This window comes from Micromys minutus, assembly GCF_963924665.1.
Source record: "Micromys minutus genome assembly, chromosome: 24".
Lineage (NCBI taxonomy): Eukaryota > Metazoa > Chordata > Mammalia > Rodentia > Muridae > Micromys > Micromys minutus.
The window spans coordinates 32,791,111-32,814,966 of NC_137959.1; the positions used below are offsets into that span (position 1 = coordinate 32,791,111).

At 46.0% G+C, this 23,856-nt stretch overlaps 1 protein-coding gene across 1 annotated transcript; it reads right to left on the reverse strand.

The window, feature by feature from the left end:
• Positions 1-20,422: 20,422 nt before the first annotated feature.
• CHST4 (carbohydrate sulfotransferase 4) lies at positions 20,423-21,589 on the reverse strand (the record flags this gene model as incomplete). Its single annotated transcript, XM_080936894.1, has 1 exon — positions 20,423-21,589. One exon carries the CDS (start codon positions 21,587-21,589, stop codon positions 20,423-20,425), a length of 1,167 nt encoding a protein of 388 aa, XP_080793020.1.
• Between the last annotated feature and the right edge of the window lie 2,267 nt (positions 21,590-23,856).

The following is a 23,856-nucleotide window of genomic DNA, read 5'->3' on the forward strand; positions in this document are numbered from 1 at the left end:
GTGAAGAAAAAGAAAAAAACCACGAAATTCATTTGAAACATTTGGGAAGGGACAGTCTCAGGTGAGGCTGTCCTGCGGGACATGTTTGTGGACATTTTCTTTCTTTAATATTTTTTTAAAGATTTATTTATTTTATGTGCATGAATGTCTTGCCTGCAGGTATGCAAGTGTACCACATGAATGGTTCTGCCCTCAGAAGTCAGAAGAGGGATTAGATCTGCTGCAATTGGAGTTGCGGATAAATGTGTGCCACCATGTGGGAGACTTGAACCGGGTCCTCTATAAAAGCAACATCTTCTTCCTCCTCCTTTTCCTCCCCCCCACCTCCTCTTTCTATTTTAAATACAGGGGTCTCTCTCTGTGTAGCCCTGGCTGTCACAGAACCCCCATGTAGTTCAGGGTGGCCTTGAACTCACAAAGACCCACCTATTTCTGCCTCACAAGTGCTGGATCAAAGGTGTGCACCCACCATGAGCATGCTCTTGAGTGCTGAGCCATCTCTTAAGGTTGATGTGGGAAAGGCCAGCCCACTGTGGTGGCATCACCCTGGGCTTGTGGTCCCGGGTGGTATGAAAAAGCAAGCTGAGCAAACAGTAGACAGCAACCGAGGAAGCAGAAGTCCTCCACGCTACCCGCCTCTGCTCCCAATTGAGTCCTATCCAGACACTACTCATTGATGGACTGGGATCGGAACACGTTAGACAAATAGACCCTTTTCTCCCCACGTTGCTCTTCTTGGTCATGGTTCTTATCACAACAGATAGACACAGAATCTATCACTGAACCTGAGCACAGGGATTCAGCTACACTGTTTGGCCAGCGAGCCCCAAGCATCCTACCTCTCCAGCCCTGGGATCAAACTCAGACCCCTAGGCCTGGACTTTTACATGACTGCTGGGGTCCTGGCTCAGGGCCTGCTTCCTGTCCCCCACCCCCGTTCTAATCTTGCATCATGAACCTGCTGGCACTTGGGACTTTCTTACTGTAAGGCCGTGCTTCTTCGGGCCCAGGCCTGCTGCTCAGACTCCCCCCTCTGTTATCTCTTACTCTTTGAACAGTAGCTCGGGGAAACCTGCTGTTACCCTTCAGCTTCGGTCTGTTTCCTTCCCCTCATTGCTTTTTTTTATCTAGTTCGGTAATCACGGAGATTGGACCGACTCCAGGAGTTACTGGGCATGTCCTCAACCAGAGGTTGGGTTCTATGGCTGTTGGGTTTGTCACTGTCTCCTGCCATTCTGTGTGGGATAAATGAATGAGTGCTGACACCAGGAGAATAGGAAGCGGCCCCTTTATCACCCGGGTCACTGCTGCACCCTGGGGATGCTGTGGTCTCAGCCCCGCTTCTCCTTCCTGTGGATGTTGCAGAGGAAGCAGCACACAGCACAGTGCCCAGACTTTGGAGGCAGATAGACCTGGACCACTGCCGCCCGCTGCTGCTAGCCGACTGTGACTCATAGGTAAGTCCCTTTTTCTCTTTGAACGTCAGTTCCTTGCTCTCTAATGGGGATTCATACTCACTTCTGATTAGTTTGGGGGCTGGAGAGAACCAACTTAGCAGTTTTTTTTTTTTTTTTTTTTTTTTTTTAAAAAATGCATGTTCGTAGAGGACCTGAGTTTGGTTCCAAGCATCCACATGGGTAAAGTGGCTCACAGCTTTCAGTAACGCCAACTGAAGATTTGATACCTTTGGCCTCTGTGCTTACCTGCACACACGTGCACATAACCACACACTGACACATAACTTAAAAAAGAATCTTAAAGTGTCTTTTGGCCACAGTTAATGTTTTCTAAAATATAATTTGTGAATATCGTTGAATATATAACTTATCAAAAATTGGAATGATCTCCCCAGTAATTCTCTCTGTGTGTTCATATGTAGGATAGTGCGCTGTGTGGGTGGGTACATGTATGTATGGGTGCAGGCATGTGTACATATATGTACATATATGGGTGCACAAGTATATGTGGATGTACATGTGTAGGTGGGCACATGTGTGTGTACATGTACTTATGTGGAGATACATGCATGTGGGGGTGCATGTGTGTGCCTGTGGGTGCATGTGCCTGTATGTGATACTTGGAGGTCAGTTTTTGGTTCCCCAGAGACCACTATTTTGGTTCTCTCAGGTTCTCTCACAGGTTAGAGTTTGCTGATTAGGAAGGACTAGCTGGAGTCCACCTTGTCTGCCAGTGCAGGGCTTACAAATTAATACTATCATACATAACATCTTTGCACCCGTGCTGGGGTCACGCTTAGATCCTAATGATCAAGCAACAAATAGATCACCCACTGCGCCCTCCACAGCTCCATGGAAACCATTTTAGTTTTTCTTTTTTGAATCTGGGATCCAGATATTATGCTTTGTATTAGGATATCATATATCTTCCGTTTCTTTTCAGTTAAAAGTTCATCTGACTTTTGAAATTGCATCTTTAGTTTGTGCTGGGGATCGAATTTACTGTCTGTCACTCTAGGCAGGGGCTCTACCACTTAGTGACATCTCCAGTCCTCTTTCCCATGTGATTAAGACAGGGTGTCACTGGCTACCTTCGCTGAACTTGAACTCATTTCATAGCCTAAACGGGGTTTGAACTTAAGCCCCAGTCTCCCATGTAGGTAGGCAGCAGGTCTGGCTTCCATTTTATCTTTCATGGTATTGACAGTTCTGAAAAGTCCAGACTAGTCTCCTGTCCCACGTCCCATAGTTGACCATTGTCCCTGTTAGTTGTCCCCTTTTAGACAAGAGGCCAATGGTGACAAAATGCACTTCTTAATGTATCCACCAGGGAACGAACAGTGCTGGCAGTCCCATATTGATGCCGCTAAATCCAATTACTTGGTTAAGATGGAGTCACTGGGTACAACTGTGAGGGAGAGAATTCAGTGACGCTGAGTACTTAAAGGGCTAGGTTCATAACTGTACTTCTAATTTCCCTTCAGTGTTGTCTCCGGGCAGACACAAGCCATGCAGCTGGTGGTGTTGATGGCAGTGTGGATGTCTTTGAGAGCCTTATCACCAGACCACAACAGGCAGTAAGCCAGGTGTTTGTCACAGTCAAGGTCACATTTTACCATCTGGTTGGCTGTCTTTGCTACATGAAAGTGTTCTCAGCGGAGATGACAGAGGCATGGCCAGGGGAAGAGGATGAAAAGAAGGCCACCGGATTGCTCTGGAATTCTGTCAGACTAACATTTGGGGTTCCATCAAATATAGGAGATGCGTCAATAGAAGATATGATCCAGAAAAGGAGGTAACAAAGGTCAGTGTAGACCGATTTCTCAGCATTGTGACTTCTATAAGAGATGTCATAGGTGGCCTACCAACTACCCTGGAGGGACAATTGGAGTTCTCTAGGGAGGTATGGGTGGTGAGGAGTTTTAAGGATCATCTAGAACTGTAAAAATATGTGGTGGGGGCAGACTAAGTGGAGAACTCCATCTTGGACTTACTGCAATCAACAGACATTCTGTCACTGAGGAGGTAGAACCTCCCTCACCAAAGCTCTCCCTCACCAAATCCCCAGAAAGTCAAGATGTCCTGAAGGACTGCACAGTCTAAGATGAGGACCACGGTCGTCTTGCCTGTGGTATAGTGTCCCCACATGTATGTCAGTAGCATCCCACTTGCCTGTGAGACACTCTCGATAGGAGAGCTGGCAGTCGGGACAGTAGGAACTTCATTAACAATGATGGGCTCCAGGTCTGCCTTGGCCACATGCTTGCCAGCATCTGTCTATGTCGGGGCTGTTTCAAAACCCGAAGGAGGATGTGCAGCATAGGCAAGAGGACACTTTGACTGAGAGGTGCAGTCACACATCCTGGCACTGAGCGACCCCAGGCCACCTTTATTTATACGTCGCCAGCTGAAAGGTTTTACATCCGTTTTCTCATTTTCTCATGCACAATATTTTTTTAAGAACTCCTTACGTGTCACAGTAATGTGCACACTTTACTTTCCCCCTTCTTTCTCCTCCTCAATCTCTACGGTTTCCTGCTAACCCATAAACCGTATCAAGAAAGAAGAAACATACTCCAGCAAGCAGTCAATATCTATCCCAGTATGTTGAAAAATAACCAAGTGACCATGATTGTTAGTAATTTCAGTTACAGTATAGAGAGGTGATAAACTACATACCCAGGAAATTCTAATTAATTGTTGGCACCAACAATCTCCCCATATCCTAACCAGGATCTCTAGTTCTTCTAATGTCCAAGGCTTTCAGAAATTTAATAACCTGAGTCAGCTCCTGATCCTTGCTCGACTCACCTCTGAATGTTATAATGAAGTTTCCATCAAGAGAACATTTGGACGGTAGCTGATGGACCCAGACCAAGCCCTTGTGTTGACTCAACCACATCACCATCATTAACAAACAGAGAAACAGGGATCTATTCCACTCCCATGCTCCTCAGAGACAAACACGCTTGAATCATAGTCTAAGCTTCTTCTTTTTTTTTTCCTTCTGGTTCCAGGGGAACATCTGTCACAGATAAAGTGAAAGTAAAAACTTGCACCAGCAAAGCCAAGAATGCAAAAGCAAGGCAAACCTGAAGGTGTTGAGAGACCAAACCTTCTCCATCTTGGGATTGGCCTCAATCTTTTTTTAAAAAAAAAAAGCCCTAGAACTTGATCTGCAGATGAACCCAGGCTGCACCCAAGTACCAGGAAGGACCCCACAGCTTGTCCTTGTCCAGGGATACTCCCTAGCTACTTCCTAGGAACAGTTAATTAATGATTAGTCTGATTGTTTCAGATGGACTTTCTTGCTTCTGAGCACCCACCTGTTTGCTTATAGTCATTCTATTAGATGCTTGGCAGACTAGACACTCCCTCCCTCACCCTCTCAATTGCTCCCATTTTCCTATAAAACCCTGTCCTGATGAGAGTTCGGGCTGCTTCACCAAACCTCCCCGAGGGTCGGCAGTGAGCAAGCCCAAACTCAAGTTTATAATAAAGAGACCCTAATGTGATTACATAAAAAATGGCTCCTTGGTGGTCTTTTGGGGTTCACAAATGCTTCCTGGTACTACAGTGTTCCCTCAGGAAAGGCCAGGAAATGTCACATGAATATCCCCATGGGTTCTTGCCATCTGGGACCTAACTGCTGTGCACGTTCCATCCAGTGACTTGTCATTTTGGTAAGCATCTGGGATGAGCACTTAGGGGTTATACTCCTTTAGAAAGGAGTTGTCCTGAGAATTGAGAATAATGACTTTTAATTACCACAGCTTGGTGGCAAGTTTAGAATCAAGGGATTCACAGGGTGTGGTGGTACATTCAGGAGGCAGATGGACTTCTGTGAGTTTGAGGCCAGCCTGGTCTACATAATGAGACACTGTTTTAAAAAACAACAACAGCAGTAGCAGCAGCAGCAACAACAACAGCAACAACAATAACAGCAACAATAGCAACAACAACAGTAACAACAGCAACAGTAGCAACAACAGCAGTGGCAACAACAGCAACAAAAATCCAGCCATTATTCTTTTTCAGAGCACTTTGGCTATTCTAGTCCTTTGCATTTCAACACGAACTTTTGGATTCACTTTTCATTTTTTGCAAAGAAGCCAGGTGGGGAAGGATTGCGCACATTCTGCAGGTCAACGTCGGAGTATTGGCATCCTGACAGCAAAGGCCTTCTCAACTCTAAACCCGGGCTTATCTTTTTATTTGTTTTGATCCTTTACTTCTTCAATGTTCTATGCATATCAACATATAAGTTTTGTACTGCTCTTTACAACTTTATTCCGAGGACAAGTACTGACTGCTCTTCCAGGGCACACGGGCTGAGTTCTCAGCACCCACACGGTGGAACACAGCAGTCCCAGGATTTCATGCTTTCTTCTGCCTCCCCACCTCCATCCAAACACTGCGTGCAGGTGGTGCACAGACAAATTTATGCAGACAAAATACCCATACACAAAATAAAAAGTAAAAGAAACAAGCTTACGAAATATTCCTAAGTTTGAGGACAGCCCACAGAACAAGCTTCAGAATAACCAGAGCTACACAAAACAAACAAATGATTATTTCTATGTTCTTTATTTTTTTTGTGTGAAATCATATATTTATTTGAGACATGGTCTTGCTGTGTAGCTCGGATAGCTCTAATTTAAGGCTATCCTCCTGCCTCAGGTTTCCAAGTGCTGGAATTACTGATGTGCACCACCATTCACGATCTGAAAACATTGCTTGTGTAATTGTATTTTTGATTATTGTAAGCAATCCTTTATATTTTATATGCATTTATTTTCTTGCTATTAACATGCCATGGTGGAGGTCAGAAGACAACTTGTAGGAACCAGTTCTCTTCTCCCACCATGTGGGTCCAAGGAATCAAACTCAGGTTCTTAGGTAGGTAGCGGGTACCTTTACCCACTGAGGCATCTCACCCAATTCTTTTTTTTTTTCAGTTAAAAACAGAATTGGTTTCTGATTATTGATCTACTATTCTGTAACCTTGCTAACCTTTTAAATGATTTCAAAAAATTTTAGATGGGTTCCTCAGGATTTCTTATGGGTACTACTGAGTTGCATGGAAATAGAGATCATTAACTTCCCCCTCCCCCCCATTAGTATGTCTTCTAGCCCTTGCTCAGTTGTCCCTCAGAGGAACTCCTAGTGTTGAGTATGTGTATGAATTGACATCTTCATGGTGTCTCTGATGTTGGGGAATGCTTAGTTCCTTCATCACTAAGTATGATGTTGGCTGTAGGTTTTCACAGGTGTCAGTTTGAGAAAGTTCCCTTCTATTTTAATTATAAAAGTGTACTGGCTGGTTTTGTGTCAACTTGACACAAGCTGAAGTTATCACAGAGAAAGGAGCTTCAGTTGAGGAAATGCCTCTATGAGATCCAGCTGTAAGGCATTTTCTCAACTAGTGATCAAGGGGGGAGGGCCCAGCCCATTGGGGGTGGGGCCATCCCTGGGCTGATAGAACTGGTTCTATAAGAAAGCAGGCTGAGCAAGCCAGGGGAAGTAAGCCAGTAAGTAACATCCCTCCATGGCCTCTGCATCAGCTCCTGCATCTTGACTTGAGTTCCAGTCCTGACTTCCTCTAGTGATGAACAGTAATGTGGAAGTGAAACCTCCCTGACTTGCTTCTTGGTCATGATGTTTGTATAGGAATAGAAACTCTGACTAAGACAAAAAGATCGTTGGACTTAGGTGTTACTCTGTGTCTACTGAAATACTCAAAAAATTTTTTTCCCTTTATTTTATTAACATGAGCTAACTGGGTATGGCATGGGCTTTTGAAACCTCAAGATCCATTCCCCAGTGACACACCTCCTCCAACAAGACCACGCCTCCCAATCCTTCCCAAAATAGTCCCACCAACTTGTGACGGAGTCTTCAAGTATATGAGCTTCTAGAGGTTATTCTCATTCAAACCAGCACACAGGATTGGTCTCTCTATCAAACGGAGAACCTGCCTTCATGGCTAGTTTCCCTGGTCAGCTTTCTCTGGGTCCTCATCTCTGTTGCTGGAATTAGTTTACCCATTCCTGCCTGGCCTTTTCATGAGGACTGATTTAAACCCTGGTTCTTACAGTCATTTGTGGAATGTTCTAACCATTGGACTGTCTCCCCAGCCCCAGATTTTCTTTTAAAAATACTGATCACTTAAAATATTGAGGCCTTACCTCTAAGCTCTGTCTTAGCTCTACTTCAGCAGTTTTGGCGTGCTGGAACCGTACTCTATTTCTATTAATCTTTCTATTAATACTGATGAGATGTCGCCGTACACCTTCCTGTATTTTTTTAAACTTGGTATCCTCTGCATCTTAGAACAAACATAAGAAATTGGCCTTTTTGTTACATTAAGTCCAGCTTCTGGGCCCCCAGAGTTAGGTTCTTCTGGCTGATTGTTTTTCTTTCTTGTTTTGGAAAAGCTTTCATATTTTTTTTTTACAAGTTTGTCCCCTCCCCACACATACATTATTATATATTTCAGATAAGATTTTATAGAAATTCTGGATATTAGCTCCTCTCTGTTCTGAGGCCTGTTGTTTGTTTGTTTTTCCAGTGACTTGGCTGGACTAAGCTGTCATAGAAGCATATTTCCCCGGTGGTGTGTGCAGTCTCCGATGTTGCCGCTTAGGATGTGGCACTGTTCTTAGGGAGTGAAGCCCGGTCAGCCACTGTCCCTGGAGATCGGAGAGAACTGTCTTTACCTCCTGTTCTTTTGTCTCGTGTCAGAGCTCCTGGCCTAGCCTCTCCTGGATTTCTTCGGTAGCTTATCCAGGTGTTAGCTCAGGACTTGTTGCTTTATTGTTTTTGATAACAGCCGGATGCTGACAGTCTCAGATCCTGGCTGCGATCCCAGGAAGGATTCTTAGTTCTTTCCTCCCCTAGTTCCTTTAAGCTAAGACAACTACAGACAGACTTTTCTGCATTATTATGTTGAGGTGTTTTCAGACACACTCAGCCTGGTCTAATGGAGAGAGCATTGGAATGGGAAAAAGCATTATTAAAAAGGAAGACTTGGTTTTCTGCCATAAGTGACAACGTTTTGAAATTTTTTTTTTTACTGTTGCTACTAATTTAATGCCACCAAGACCTTCCTTCCAGCTGTTTCAATTCAGTATCTCCATTTATTTCTTTTTAAATGTTTGTGTGCGTGCGTGTGTGTTCACATATGTGTGCGAGGAGGTGCACGTGCATAAGAAGGCCAGGGGTTGATACTGGTGTTTTCTGTCTTCACCTCATTTATTTAGATTTAAGCTTGGCATGGTGGTTCATGCCTTTTATCCCAGGAGACCACAGGCAGAGGCAGGTGGATGGCTGTGAGTTGGGGGCCAGCCTGATCTACTTAGTGACTTTCTGAGCAGCCAGGGATATGTGGTGAGACCCTGGCCCCAAAAGAATTTTTAAAAATGTATGTGTATGTGCGTGTTTGTGTGCCTGCTTGTCTGTACCTGTACAAGGTGTGTGCGGGTGTGTCTGATGAGGGCAGAAGGGGGCTTCAGAAGCCCCGATACCTGACTTACGGGTGGTTGTTGATGTGTTTATAAAAAGATAAAGAAAAGATATGTCCGGGGTTTCGGCACCAATGTTATGAAAAAGATAAAAGAGAGTGGCGGTGGTGGTGGGGAGGTGTGTTCTATGGAGGTGTGGTGAGGTGTGGGGGAGGGGGTGCCTCTGGCGGGCCCAAGTTAGGTATCTCTTCCCTCTGAGGGACCAGCCACACAATGGTTAGTACAGAATGGAATTTATTCAGGGTATGGGGAGGGGAGTTAAGAGGGTAGTAGGGGCGGGGGGGGGGGGGGAGGGAGAGAGGAGAGGAGGCTGGCCATGAGGCTGTGGAGAGAGGGGGAAGGGAATGGAGAGAGGAGTGACAAAGGGGTAAGAGAGCAAGAGGGCAAAAGAGGCAAAGGAGCAAGAGAGAAGCAAGAGAGTAAAGGGGGGGGGGCAAGCAGCTCCTTTTATAGTGCCAGGTAATTGTGGGGCGGAGCATACCTGGCTGTTGCCAGGTAACCGTGGGGCGGAGTTTAGACAGAATGCTAACAGTTGTGAGCTACCACATGAGTACCAAGAGCTGATCTGAGGTCCTCTGGAAGAATACCTGCACTCTTAGCCATGAACCCATCTCTCCAAACCCTCCATTTTAAGTTTGAGACAGAGTCTCTCATGTTTAAACCCGAAGCTTACCGGTTTGGCAAGACTAACAGCCCAGCCGGTCCCAGGGAACCCCCCTATCTCCTCAGAGATAGCTTTGGGTTACAGGCATACGCTGTGCTGAGACTTTTAAGGGTGCTAGGGTTCTCAGCTCCGGTCTCACACGTGTGCAGGAAGTACTTTACCATCTGAGCGCTCTCCCTGGATCTGCTTCTGGCAACGCCATTGAGGCACAAACGTCGTGTGTTTCCTTTTAAGTAATCTTAGGAAGAGTTCCTGCACCCCTATTCTTAAGCCTCGCCATCTCACTGAGCAGAACCTTTGCCACTGTGGCATAATAGGGTGCTCTTCTGAAGTGACACCCCTGCCTTAGCACACGGTGGGGTGCTGGAAGATACACAGTAGCCTCTGGTCTTTCCATTTGGCTTCTCCTGGTGTGTATCCTAGGAGGTCACCCAGCATTTGGTCCAACGCTCTTGGCCTTCGCTGGGTAAGGGCCTTGTTTGCTCTTCAAATCCAGAAACGAGAACCGGGTTTTGGAAGGGAGTCTCGGTCCTGTCTCTTGCTTCAAGAAGAGCGGGGGAATTTCTCCTAGAGTGAAACCTTAATTATAGACTAGGAGCTGGCAGGAGAGGGAGCCCCATTGTTCTGGTAACCCTGCCTAGGTTAGAATCTCCCTCTCACTGAACGGGATCGGGGATTAAGAGCAGATGATGGTTCAAATGCGAGATCTTTTTCTGTTCTTGAGTAATTCTTAAATAATTCTTCTAGTTGTTGTATGAGGACATTATTCAGAGGCTTTAGACGCGATGCTACCCATTTAAAGTTTGAGAATTTGTCAGAATGATTGCTAGCAAAATGCATGTTTCCGTCAGGCAAGTTCCTCACAGAGGATTTCAAAAGTGTGGAGATCCTGGAGGCTGTATCCCTCCTCTTTGTTTTTATCTTTGTTTCTTTCATTATAATTTTTGAAACAGTCCTAATGTGTAGTCAAGGTTAGTCTTGAACTCATGACCCTCTTGCTTCTGACTTTGGAGCTCATACCATGTTTGAGTCTTCTCCCAACCGTGATTGCACTTGAATGAGATTCAAAGGACACTTGTACATGGAGTCTCTCAGGATAAGGCACGGTATGGAAAACCAGTCTTACACAATACTGAGTAACTTTGAGCAGGGCTCAGCTTGATGTCAGTGGAGAAGCAAGAAAGCAAAAAAACCAGGCTGGAAAATTTCTGCTAGGTTCAGGAAGAATCAAGTTGCAATCAGTCTCCAGGAATGTGTTGAATGCGTGTGAGCAACACTTGAGTAATTCACATTTTTGGAAAATGTGGGAATTCTCAGCCTTTGGGGTCGAAATCCTATCACCATTAAAAATATACGTCAGTTCAGTGTTTGAATCTATTATGTTAGGAACCCACCCCATGCCACTTGACCCGTGACTTTCTAAGCCATTAGCTTTAAGATCCAATTTCCTCTTATTTCTATCAAACAGGAAACATTTCCAAGTGTTGGCTCTTTATTTTCTAGATCTTCAAACGTGTCATGGTATTTTTTTTTTTTTTTTTAAAGAATAGAAGCTTCTATAATTGATCACATGCGCTTTCCCTTCCGTAAATGGTTCACGAAGAACGAGCCTTTTGAGCCCTAATACGACGGAAGTGAGATTCGGAAGTGTGGTCATTCTAGACCTTTGCTTATCTCCTGGTTCTATTTTACTGTTTCGTTTTAATCTTTGAGATAAGGTCTTAATATGTAGCCCCAGTTAACCTTGAGCTAGCTTTAGATCCTCCTGCTTAGTTTCTGCCTCCTGAGTGTATTAAACACGGATGTACTGAGTGCTTGGTACGCATCAGTCACTGCCCTGATACATCACAGGAGATAACAATCCCTTTCCGCGAAGGATTCAAAGCTCACTGACCTGGATGGCTTTACCACAGAGAGTGCTCGCTTTGACAGTGGAAGGTTCCCTGCACTGGCTCACAGCAAGGCCGTGTGGGTGTGGTGATTAATACTGTCAATTCAACAGGATCTAGAGTCACCTAGGAGACAAGCTTCTGGGTGTGCTTATGGGGTATTAGCTCCACCCTTAGGTATTCCCATAAAGGCTTGCTAACTTTAGCTTAGGAAGATCCATTTTAACCATGGGCAGCACCATCCTGTGGGCTATGGGGTCCCCACACTGAATCAGCAAGGGCAGTGACTAATGAAGAGGACCAAGGTGGTGAAAACTCAGAACCCAAAGGAAAACAATAACTTAAAAACTACAGAAGCTGGTGGTAGAAAATAGTGGCTTACTTCCGGTGGATGAAAACAAAATGACAGCCATCCGGTGATGTTTTATGTGGCACAAATATCATGGTCCAAAACCGGAAGGAAGATACTTATGTGGCCCACTAGATGAGCCACAGATGTAAGAGTGAAGAGTAAAAGCTGAGAATGCGTGGGGGGAGACATCCCCAAGGATCAGTCTGTGAGGCTTTCTAACTACACCGTGGGATTTCGACAATCCCATCTCCCCCGCCCCGCCACCCCCCACAGCACAGTCATTGGATTGTAGAGATCGAGGGCTATGGGGTGTCTGGGCCAGGATTGCATATGAGTAACACAATTTTCTGGCACAGATGAGGTAGATTGCAAGCCCCCAGTGATAATGAGCCTAGGGACCTCAATAATTAGCAGCTAGGAGAAGAGAACATTACACAGAGAGCTTAGAGGAGGCAGAGAGGTGGTGAGCAGTCAGGTGGGGAGCCATCTAGAGCGGGCATTTAAAGGGAGGTGGAGAGGCAAGCCCTCACCACATCCCTTGGAGTGCTCGATCGGCACGGAATTTCATGTTTTGTGGTCAGTGAGAGCTGGACCAGTGGAAGGGAAGCTGGTGAATCTAGTTCGTAGTGGGCTAAGGAGCGAGCAGAAACTAACGAATATGGGTACTACCTTAGGGCAGTGTAGCCAGCAGGTGAGGGGCCCAGCTAGTCATGGAAACAAGGGGCAATTTTTATTTTATTTTATTTTTTAATTCCTAAGAAGGGAGAGCATTGTGGGCACTAAACCAAAGAGGAGGATTTAGTGGAAGAGAATTTGAGGTTCGGAAGAGAGGGAGTAAACCTGAAGGGCAGACAGTTCTTCAGAAAGGTGGGAGGGGCTAGGATTAGAAGGTGGGAGGGGGTAGGATTGGCATCTCCAAGGGTGGTATTGGTCTTTGAAGGGAAAAGAAAGGAATGCTCGGATGCGAGGTGTGGGGGAGTTGAGGAGTTCCTTAGTCGAGGTTTTCCTTTGGGGAGGAAGGGAAGGAGTGTGTTCAGAAGATGGGGTGTGATGGAGTCTCCTCCGAGCAGGGGAGGGAGTCTGGCAGTCTCGGGCTGAAGCAAACTGCTGCAAACTGCACATGAAGGCAGCTGTCCTGCTATGTGATTTTTCTCCATTAGGCACTTGCTGGCGGGATACAGGAGCAGGCAAGGAGAAAGCAGGGTGTGAGCCCATCCGAGCTTGTCATGGCTGAAGACATTCAGCGTCTCCCAGCCTGGTCTTTCTCCAGACACTCTCCTGATAGATAGGATGTTCTGGGAAAATGAAGTCTTCCCCAGTCAGATGAGTTTGGATGACCCTTTATATGTGTTCTTTCCTTTCCCTGCACGGGGACATAACTGAGGTTCTCATAGAGAGACTCCAGTTACATTCAGCGTAATTGAAATTTCAGGCTAATTGATCCTGAATGTTCTTGTTTGTTCTCCATCCCACCCTGTCTTATCCATAAGGTGGTCATAGTTTGGTTCCTTCTCTGCAACCCAGTCCCAGGTAAAAGAACAGACATTTCTATTGTGTTTCATACAGTGTTTATCTTCCAAGCAGTTACCTGTCTCAGTCATTGATTAGGGGTGGGGCACGAATGACCTTGGCTTTTATGATTTGTAGCTTCAAGTGCCTTTGGCAGTGATGGTTTCCTGTCATAAACTTAAAACACAAACAGTAATGCAGTTTCCTTATGACTTTCTCAAGATTTCTCAAGAAGTCAGTTTGGAAACTGGGAGCCAGGAAACTATAACCAGGCTAGAGGGTTAGCGCTCAGCTTTGTAGAGCCTGGGCGGAGGGAAGGCACAGTAAAGTTCTTTACGAATTGCATGTGTATATGTACGTGTGTGCGTGTGTGTTGCATGTATTTGCAAGTATAGTCACATGCATGCATGTATATGCGTGCATTGGTATATGTGTGTACATGTATGTGTGTGTGTGTGTGTGTGTGTGTGCATGTGCACAGGTGGAAGCCAGGGATTGTCATCATTCTAAGCCATTATTAACAATCAACATTTTTATAGTTTTTTTTTTTCCAGATTAAAATTGCTCTCATTTCTGGGTTTATCTCATCACATTTAACCAGTGATGAGGGGATATAATTTGGGCAGATGACAAATGAAAGAGAAAGAGAGGCACTGGGGAGAATGGAGAAAGGATTAAGGGTACGGGGTAAGCATGCATTGTCAGTGGAGGTGATGTCACAGCCAAGGGGGTGGAAACGGATTCTGGGAAGGGAACCAGAAATTTAGAAATAACAGAAGCCGGTGTGCTCCAAGGGGCTGTCATAGATCATGGCAGATAGATGAATTTGAGATCTTAGCATTTCCCAGGTGTGTGTGTGTGTGTGTGTGTGTGTGTGTGTGTGTGTGTGTGAAGATTAGGAAAAACATGTTTGAAAAGTTGCTGATGGGCCAGCAAATGACTCAGTGAGCAAAGGTGCTTGTGGCCAAGCCTGGTGATCTGCATTTAATCCCTAGAGTCTACTTTGTGGGAGAAGAGAAGCAGCTGACTTCCACAAGCTGCCCTCCGACCTCCACGTACAGGTGCGCCCACACTCCCTTATCTACCTGCCCACACAGTCACACTCACACTGATAAATGAGTGCATGTAAAAACAACACGTTAAAGTCAAACTCTAAAGGTTTCTGAGAGTGTCAGTGAAGGAGGACGACAGTGGATACTGAAGGTGAAACACAGAGGCACGGGCCCAGGTCCTGTGGCGCTCAGAGAGCCTGCTGGCACCCAGGACCAAGTCCCTGTTCTCACCTCGTCTCTTCGTCTCCCCGAGCCACCTGCTTCTGTCTGTTTTACTCAAAGCACTGAATGACCATGTTTCATCCTCTATGACTTTTCTTCCTCTGGTTAGGGACAGAGCTACCTGTAAGTGACAGGTCTCAGGCAGTCTGCCTGCACACCTCTCTTAAACTTCTTTGTCTTTACTTCCCATGACACAGCTCTGTACTTCAATTGGAGAAAAAGCATCCTTTGAGAACTCCAAACACACATGCACACACACACTCACACACACTAAAACTCACACACACACACACACACACTCATACACACACACACTCACACACACACTCACATACTCACACACACACTCACATACTCACACACACACTCACACACTCACACATATACAGTCTCTCACACACACTCACATACACACACTCATACACACACACACTCACACACACTCACACTCACACACACACACTCACACACACACTCACACACTCACACATGTACACTCACACACACTCACACACACACACACTCACACACACACTCACACACTCGCACATGTACACTCACACACACTCACACACACACACACTCACACACACACACTCACATACTCACACACACACAAACTCACACACACACACTCACATACTCTCACACACACTCACACACTCACACACACACACTCACACACTCGAACATATACACTCACACACACTCACACACACACTCACACACTCACACATATACACTCACACACACTCACACACACACACACTCACACACTCACACATATACACTCACACACACTCACACACACACACTCACACACACACACTCACTCACACATACACACTCACACACTCGCACATATACACTCACACACACTCACACACTCACACACACTCACACACACACTCACACACTCGCACACATATATAGCATATTTTGATCCTATTCATTCTCCATTCCCTATCCCCTAATTCCTCATGGATCTCTCTGTGCACCCATTCCAACTTCATCTTTACTCCCCCCTCTTCCGCACAGTCTCCCTGACCCACAGCTATCACAGGGTTTTTGAGACAGGATTTCTCTGTGTAGCTCTGGCTGTCCTGGAACTCTCTTTGTAGATCAGGCTAGCCTTGAGCTCGAAGATCTGCCTGCCTCAGCTTCCCAAGTGCCGGAATTAAAAGTGTCCATCATCATCATTCCAATCTCTCTCTCTCTCTCTCTCTCTCTCTCTCTCTCTCTCTCTCTCTCTCTCTCTCTCAGAACTCACTGAGTTTATAATTAATGGCACCCAAATGTTTATGGGTATGAAGCCACCACACAGATCATGTAGCTTCCTGGGATCTGCAGTCCAGAAGAAAACTGACTTTGCTTTCCCCAACCTACTCCACCCTCCACTGACTATCAAAGGTCCAAAGTCTCCAGTATGGCCTCTCCCTAGTTGAGACCTGCATGCTGGTAGCACATGCATTTGGATCGGAGTGAAGAGATCAAGAGAAGCCCTGTGGGGGAGAGTTTCTCAGTGGCTGCATGCTACTTTGGATAGGATGATTCTGCTTCCCTTCTCACTGCATTTAGTGTTTCCCTAATGCCAGCAGTGCCTTTACTCAACTGTGACAACTCCAAATTCCCCAGAGAAAAACCACACAATCACTATGTGCCAACTGAAAAAAATACTAAAACTAAAAAGCTAGCCATGGTACATGCCTTTAATCCAGGCACAGGGAAGGCAGAGGCAGAGAGAGAGAGAGAGGCAGAGAGAGAGGCAGAGGCAGAGAGAGAGGCAGAGGCAGAGAGAGAGACACACAGAGAGGCAGAGACACAGAGAGAGGCAGAGAGAGGGAAAGAGGCAGAGGCAGATGGATATTTATGAGTTCAAGGCCAACCTAGTCTACAACATGAGTTCCAGGACAACCAGGGCACAGAGAAACCCTGTCTCAAACAACAATGACAACAACAACAAAAACAAAAAACAATCAACAAATCAATTCCCCCCAATCAAAAACACACAAACAATAAACAGAAACAAAACCACCTAAAATGCATGGCCACAACCACATCCTGTTGTGAACCACTGATGCAGAAGACCCCGGGAGCAATCCTCAGTCTCCTCATTCTGTTCTGTGATTGGTGAAGCCAGGAGGGGGTGCCGATGCAGCAATCAGCAAGGATTCAGTCTTACTTGAGCTGCATTGTGCTGTGCTAGTCATACAACATTCCCAGTCATAGTTAGGGCTGGAGAGATGGCTCAGTGGTTAGAGCACTGACTGCTCTTCCAGAGGTCCTGAGTTCAATTCCCAGCAAGCACATGGTGGTACACAACCATCTGTAATGAGGTCTGATGCCCTCTTCTAGTGTGTCTGAAGACAGATACAGTGAGTGATACACACACACACACACACACATATATATAAAATCTTAAAAAAAAAAAAAAAGAGAGCTGTGATGTGGTCATGCAACCCACCCTGTTCTTATGAATGAGAACATGGAGACATGAGGAAACCCAGCTGTTGATAGCAGAGTCACCAGGCAGGATAAGTTCATGGGTTTATGACCTCTCGTTCTATTCTCTCTCCTGACATGTCTGTACTTTTAGTCTTTTGTGTGGCCACTGTGAAAGCAACATAGCCCTCATAGACTCTTTGTGGCTTTGCCTTTCCCGACGAGGGCATTTGTCTGGCCATCCCTTCTCAGGTCTCTCAGTGGCGTGTTCCTTATTTCTAGAGAGACTCCCCATCACAGATAATAACTCTGACTTTTGTAACATAGGACCCTCCTTGTTCCCTGACCCGGTATCCTGCTCTAACACAGACCCACAAACAGGCTGACACGTCCTCCACACCAACCTCACACCAACCCCCAGCACATTCCTTGGCGTATTGTAAAGCCCGTTAAACATATGAAATGACGAAGGCATACTCGACAGAAAGGTATATCTATCATCCAACTATCGCCAACTACTCTTCTGCAGCGCCGTGTTTAGAAAACACTCTTCCTCTGGTGGTCAGAGATGTTTGTGAGGACAGCAGACAATCTTTGCCGAGCCTCTTTGCCGGCAGAAGGACCAGGACACTGGGCCTTCCTGATCAAAACCTGTCAGAAATTCACCGCTAAGTGGCCCATATCACTCACACATACTTATGTAACAAACATTGCTTTCTTAGCCTGTGAGAGTAATTCAACAGAATTATCTTTTAATTAAACAACTTTATTTTAAAAAACAGAGATAAATGTACAGATTTTAAAAGCATTTTTGCATAAAACTGAATGAATATATTTTTGTCAGTACTTGATTTTTTTAAAGGTTTGATAGTATGCATTGAAACATAATGTTTCTGTGTGTGCTATAATTCTATTGAATTATAATAGAATCACTCAATAATTCTATTGAATTATAATACACACATAGACATTGTGTTTTAGATTAGCCACAACAAACCATATAATAAATTATTAGCTTTAACTTGGAAAAAAAAGACTGTATACAGATTAACACCATGTCAGATTTTGTACAATCACCTTCCCATAGCCACTATTTACAGGTTTTTAAAAATACAGTTGTCATTATACAGGAATTACAGATAGAAATAGCTAAATTGTAGTTGAAGTTTCCATTGCTCTCTGTCTTGTTTTTTAAAATTTATTTATTATGCACGTGGGTGTTTTGCCTGCACATATATGTTTGTGTACCACATGTATACCCTGGAGGCCGGAAGAAGGTGTTAGACTGGAGTTTCAGACAGTGTGGGCCATCATGTGGGTTTCAGGAAGTAAATCCAGGTCTTTTGGGAGATCAGCCATCTTTCCAGCCCCTATGCATTATTTTGTTGAGATGAGGTCTCTCTTTGAAGCTGGAGTGCATACCTTTGGCCAGGCCAATGAGCTTCAGAAATTCCACCATTCCCCTCCTGCACAGCGACCCTGAGATCTTAGATGCACACCGCCACGCTCAGCTTTTTAACACGGGCTCTGGGCCTCTGAACCCCTGCACATGTGGCAATCAATTTACCAGCCAAGCTGTCCCTCCAGCTCCAGGGCGTTCGCTCTTGAGGAGTTCTGAGAGTTGCTTGGGTTTGGCATTTGAATAAAATTTCTTCTTTACGCAGTACGTGCGTTAATGTGAACCAATCCTGCTAGCAAAGGTGGGCAGCTGCTCAAGTCTCTCAGATGACAGGGCACTTGGTTGCTGCTCAGAGTAATGAGGGGGAGAATTCTGACCTGACACTGAGGCTTCATGAAGCGAGAAACAGCGACAAGTGGAAAGGAAATTTGAAAACCTGGCAGTGTGATGGGCCTCTATAATCCCATGCCGAAAGGCTCTGATCCCACCAGACTGGAGGGGGCACCTGGAGGTGTACATTTGCACCAGCTGGTCTTGAAGCACAGCTGAATCTGGTGGCATCTACACAGACTGGGAGAATCAACTTTCCTTGTTAGGGGAGGCACCTACTAGACACAGGAGGCGATAAATACTAGAACTGGGTTTTCTGGCTGAGAAATTAGAATAGAACAATTGACCCCAGAGTAACACACACATTATTAAGATGTGTGTTTTGGGCACAAAAGGGCAGATTTGCTGGCTGCCAGGGGTTGTAGTTTGAATATACAACATCAGACACAGGTTTCTGCATTTCAACAAGCTGTCCCAGTGGTGGTGTTGTTTGGGAAAGTTATGGCACTTTCAGAAGTGGGGCCTCACTGGAGAAATATGTCACTAGGGGTGGGTTTTCCGGTTTTGCAGCCCAGCCTGACTTCCTGTTCTTTCTTTCTGCTTCCTGCATGTGGGTGACATATGATCTGCCAGCTTCACACTGCTGCCTACCATACCTTTCACACCATGACAAACTGTAAGCTGGCCAGGCTTCTAAGCCAAAAGTAAACCTGTTCTGCCCAAAGTTGCTTTCTGTAACCACGTTCTCTCACAGGCAAGTCTTCCATGTATCTGCCTTCCACCAACTCTGAAGACAACAGAGACAGTGTGTCATCTGACTCAAAAGGGGTCGTGGTATTCCTGAACGTGTTAGATAACAGTGAAAGACAATAAAAAAAAAAAAAGCTCCACAGTGATGATTATGTCTGTTATTAGAACCCCATGAGAAAGACCATTGGTGATTGGCAGAGGGAAAACATATATGGGGATTTGAAAACAGAAGCTGAGGGTATAATCTTCACATTACTGGAAGGCAGTCCCACAGGTCAGAGAATGCACTGAGAACAGATGTTGTCTAGATCAGACACACCTTGAACTTGAGCTCTGGCCCCATGGTTCTGGGACTTTGCTTCCTGTTTCTGATTACTTGTAGTGTAATGGCAGACTCACAGGTAAATACCCACCCCTGCTTCCTTGAATCCTCTGGAAACTCCGAGGGACCATGTCTCTGTGGAGGTTGCAGGGAGCTCTTCAGTGAAAGCCCCATTTCCCTGGTTCTTATTCTCACCGGGAAGATGTGGACAGGCTGGTTTATAGACTCATCCCACGGATGCAGCTTGCTTGGTCCAACAGGCCTCCAGACTGTAGTCTGCCAAGATAGGAAGGCTGAGGGGTGGAGGGGGCTGCTCGAGGTTCCTAAGCTGTTCCAGAACAGAAAGATATTACTTCTTGGCTTTTTAGGCTCAGCTGTAGGATAGACCCGAGTATCGAGACTCCTCTGCTTGGGACTGAGGAGACATGGGCACTCAGTTTGTTCATACTTTAAGGCTTCCATGTGCTTAACAGTGACTGAAGCTGGAACCAAGGGATGCAGCCAGACCTCCTTAACCTTCTTGGAAGACCTTCCCTAAGACATGGGAAGAGGACAGAAGATCCAGGGACAGGTTGCCTTGCTCTTGTTGGGATCTGACCTGGAGGTATCCCAGCAAATCCATAGCCTCACCACAGGCATCTTGAAGCTGAGAAACCTTTTGATAAGGTAAGGTCCAGCGCCATGCCTGGGAGACGTTGAGAGCATCCCTGGCATTAGTATGAAAGGCATGCTGACCCATGCCCTTGCCACGAGTGACATTGTGAACCCAGGTTTGGAGATGGGGCAAAAAATCCAACCCCACAAATTTATATAGTCTGGAAGTCTGGGCCAGGGGTTCCCGAACCAGGTCCTCATACCTCAGGAAGAGGTAGCGATGCTGCAGAGCTTCAGGTAGGGTTTGGATGGCCTTGACTATGTCCATGTGGCTTTTGCAGATGATCTTCATGGCGTAATAGGGCTGGTCTTCCTCCTTGATCGTTTTCAAATGCTGCCCTAGCACAATATGACTGTCAATCATGAGTTCTGCTGTGGTGTGTTCCCGGGATCGGAACACAGCCCGGGGGTCTCTGACCAGGTGTACTATGTGCAGGTTGAGGGAAGGGTCTGTGAGCAGTGGATAGAGGGCCTGCAGGCTGAAGAAACGCACCTCCTTCAGTACCACGTGGCTGTGAGCGCGGCAGGCCTTCTCCACCGCGTCAAAGGGCTCCTGCCCGCAGAGCAGCTTGCAGCTCTTGGGCGAGCTGATCTGGTCAGCAGAGAAGAAGTCACAAACGGGCGACGAGCACAGGGCTCGGCTTTGCTCCCACTGGAAGAGGCTGGACTGTTTTCGGGGGCCTGGGTTCATGTAGGCGTCGAAGACACTCATGTCACACAGGAAGATGGAATGCAGAAGATCCCGCACGGCCATGTGCAGCTTCCAGGCCGTGCTGCTGGGGAAAGTCATCCACACGTGCCAGGCAGGCTCCATTAGGTAGAACACATCCGGGTGCTGCCCAAAAAGCTGTCCCACGAAAGAGGATCCCGACCGCCAGGAAGACAGGACCAGCACGTGCACAGGCCTCCTAGACTCCTCCCTCTGGAACAAGTCTCGATGTCTGGACAAATGGATGAAGAGAGCGACAACTATCACCTGGGATCCCAGGAACACCAGCAGCCTCCCTTTCTTAAACAGCATCATCCTGCAGAAGTAGAAGACCTTTGAGCGGAGAGCAGAGGGGCTGAGTTAGGTTGTTACAGCATCTACCTTCTGGCTTCTCCCAGACCCTCTCCAAGGAGCAACGTAAAAAAAATTCAGAAACTTCCTGCAAGCACTCGTCCAGATAGATCCCTCTGCAGAGTAGTTCTGGTTCGCTATGTTCCATTTCACAGTCTTTAAAACTCCCCCTTCTTGTCTTTTTCATCCATTAAACCACCAACAATATCCCTACTCGGCTATATTTAATCAATATAAGGGGGTACTACCACACCCCACACCGTCTGCACCACTGACAGAGTCTGGTCTTATAGGCAAAGCTGTCTGACCGAGAGCTGGTTAGATGTCTTGTGGTCCTCCCAAACCAAGAGAAGTGAGACACTTGGCCGAGGGCTCCTCACCGGTTCCTTCATGTGAAGGGAAATCCCACAAGACCTCCCTCCCTCTCCAGAAAGAGAAGGAAAGAGAGGGAGAAGGAATAAAAGCACTCCCTTGGATCAGCAAGAGGGCTTAGCAGGTGACAGTACTTGCTGGCTGAAAAACCTGAGGTTGATCACCAGGATCAACATGGTGGAAGGAGAAAACCAGCCCCGGCAAGCTGTCTTCTGACCCTCATGGATGCATGTACACATATACAATCACGTGCATATGCATGTATGCACATGCACACACAAATATAATTTTAAAAAATAATAAAAATAGTCTGGTGCTAGTGTGTCCCTATTAGTTTTTAAAAATGAACTATGTATTTTATTTGAGTGTTTGCTTGCAGGTATATATGTAAACCACATGTGTGTAGTGTCCTTGGAGGCTACCTTGTGAGCCACCATGGAGGTGCTGGGAACTGACTCTTAGGCTCTGTAAGAGCCACTGGTGCTTAGAACCGACAAGGCAGCTCTCTAACCCCTCCTTTCTGTATTATTTGGGGCTGAGGGTTTCTTGACATAAGAACTGAGAGACACTAGCTGCTCCACAGAGCATACATATGAACAGCAACGAGGTGCTAACTTGCATGCATCACCATATATCCTAGAGTTCTTCCTTAGTTAAGAGAAGGAGGGGTCCACTATTCTGTTTATGACACTTCTTATCAGCAATGACAAATTCCCCCCTACCCAGGGGTGAGTCCATCCCTGTAACCCCATCTACAAGGGAGGCAGGGGTGGCATTGCACGTTTGATGCCCGCTTGAGCAACTTAGTAAGCTCTTCTCGTGTGTGTGTGTGTGTGTGTGTGTGTGTGTGTGTGTGTGAGCACAGCCATGTCAAGAGCCCCAGTGCCTTGTATCCATGGAAATGACAAAGCCATACTCTGGTCTTAGTATGAATGTGATTTGCAGAAAGTACCAACCGTCTTCTGGAATGTTCACAGCCCGAGACTGCTCTCCGGCAGAGACCCCACCCCCCCAAGCTGAGACTAGCAAATCCCTCCCCCTGTGTAATGCTGAGTTTGGAGGTCATGCTGTAGGTGCCCCCTCCATCGGAGAGAGCACAGCCCACCCAGTCACAGCTTGTATGACATTTATTCACTCCAGTGTCACCCCAACTGGGTGTCCCGAACCAAGCAGGACAAACAGCCAGCATATGTCCAGTCTGAGTGCTAACGAAAACTGTTGTTACAGCGATTTTTATTTCAATCTCTAAAATAGATTTTGCCCATGAGTGATTAGTTTTTCATTTTCAACTTCCCAGGACCTAAAATCACCCAAGGAGACAGCTTTAACTGTATATTTTAATTATACAAAATGAATCTCCCAAAGCCATTCTCATACACATATATTATATACCTGGATAATATTCACCCCGGCACAGCACTCGCTTATCATCCATTACTCACTCCCGACCCTCTTCTTAGCTTTCTCATCCACCTCCGACCCCTCTCAGTCTAGTCATATTTTCACTTTCATGTCTTAAAATATTTTTTAGACCTGCTGAGTTGGATGAGAATGGCTTGGATAAGAATAGAAGGTGAGTATAATTAAATACATTATATACACATATGAAATTGTCAAAGGATAAAAATAATAGATAAATGTCCTGGCAGTCTACTCAAATGGAGTGTTTTTAATAGGAAATGATTACACGATTTTCAAATTGCTTTTAAAAGACTCATTCTCGTAGAGGTGACGCCCACAGAGGAAAAATGGGAAGTGTGGCTCTCCTAAGACACTGTATGCGGGAGAGAGCGCTTGCCTGCTGTAGCCTGGCCTGTCAGAACCTAGGTCCATGGGAGCAAGGGGAGGTCTTGCTGGGT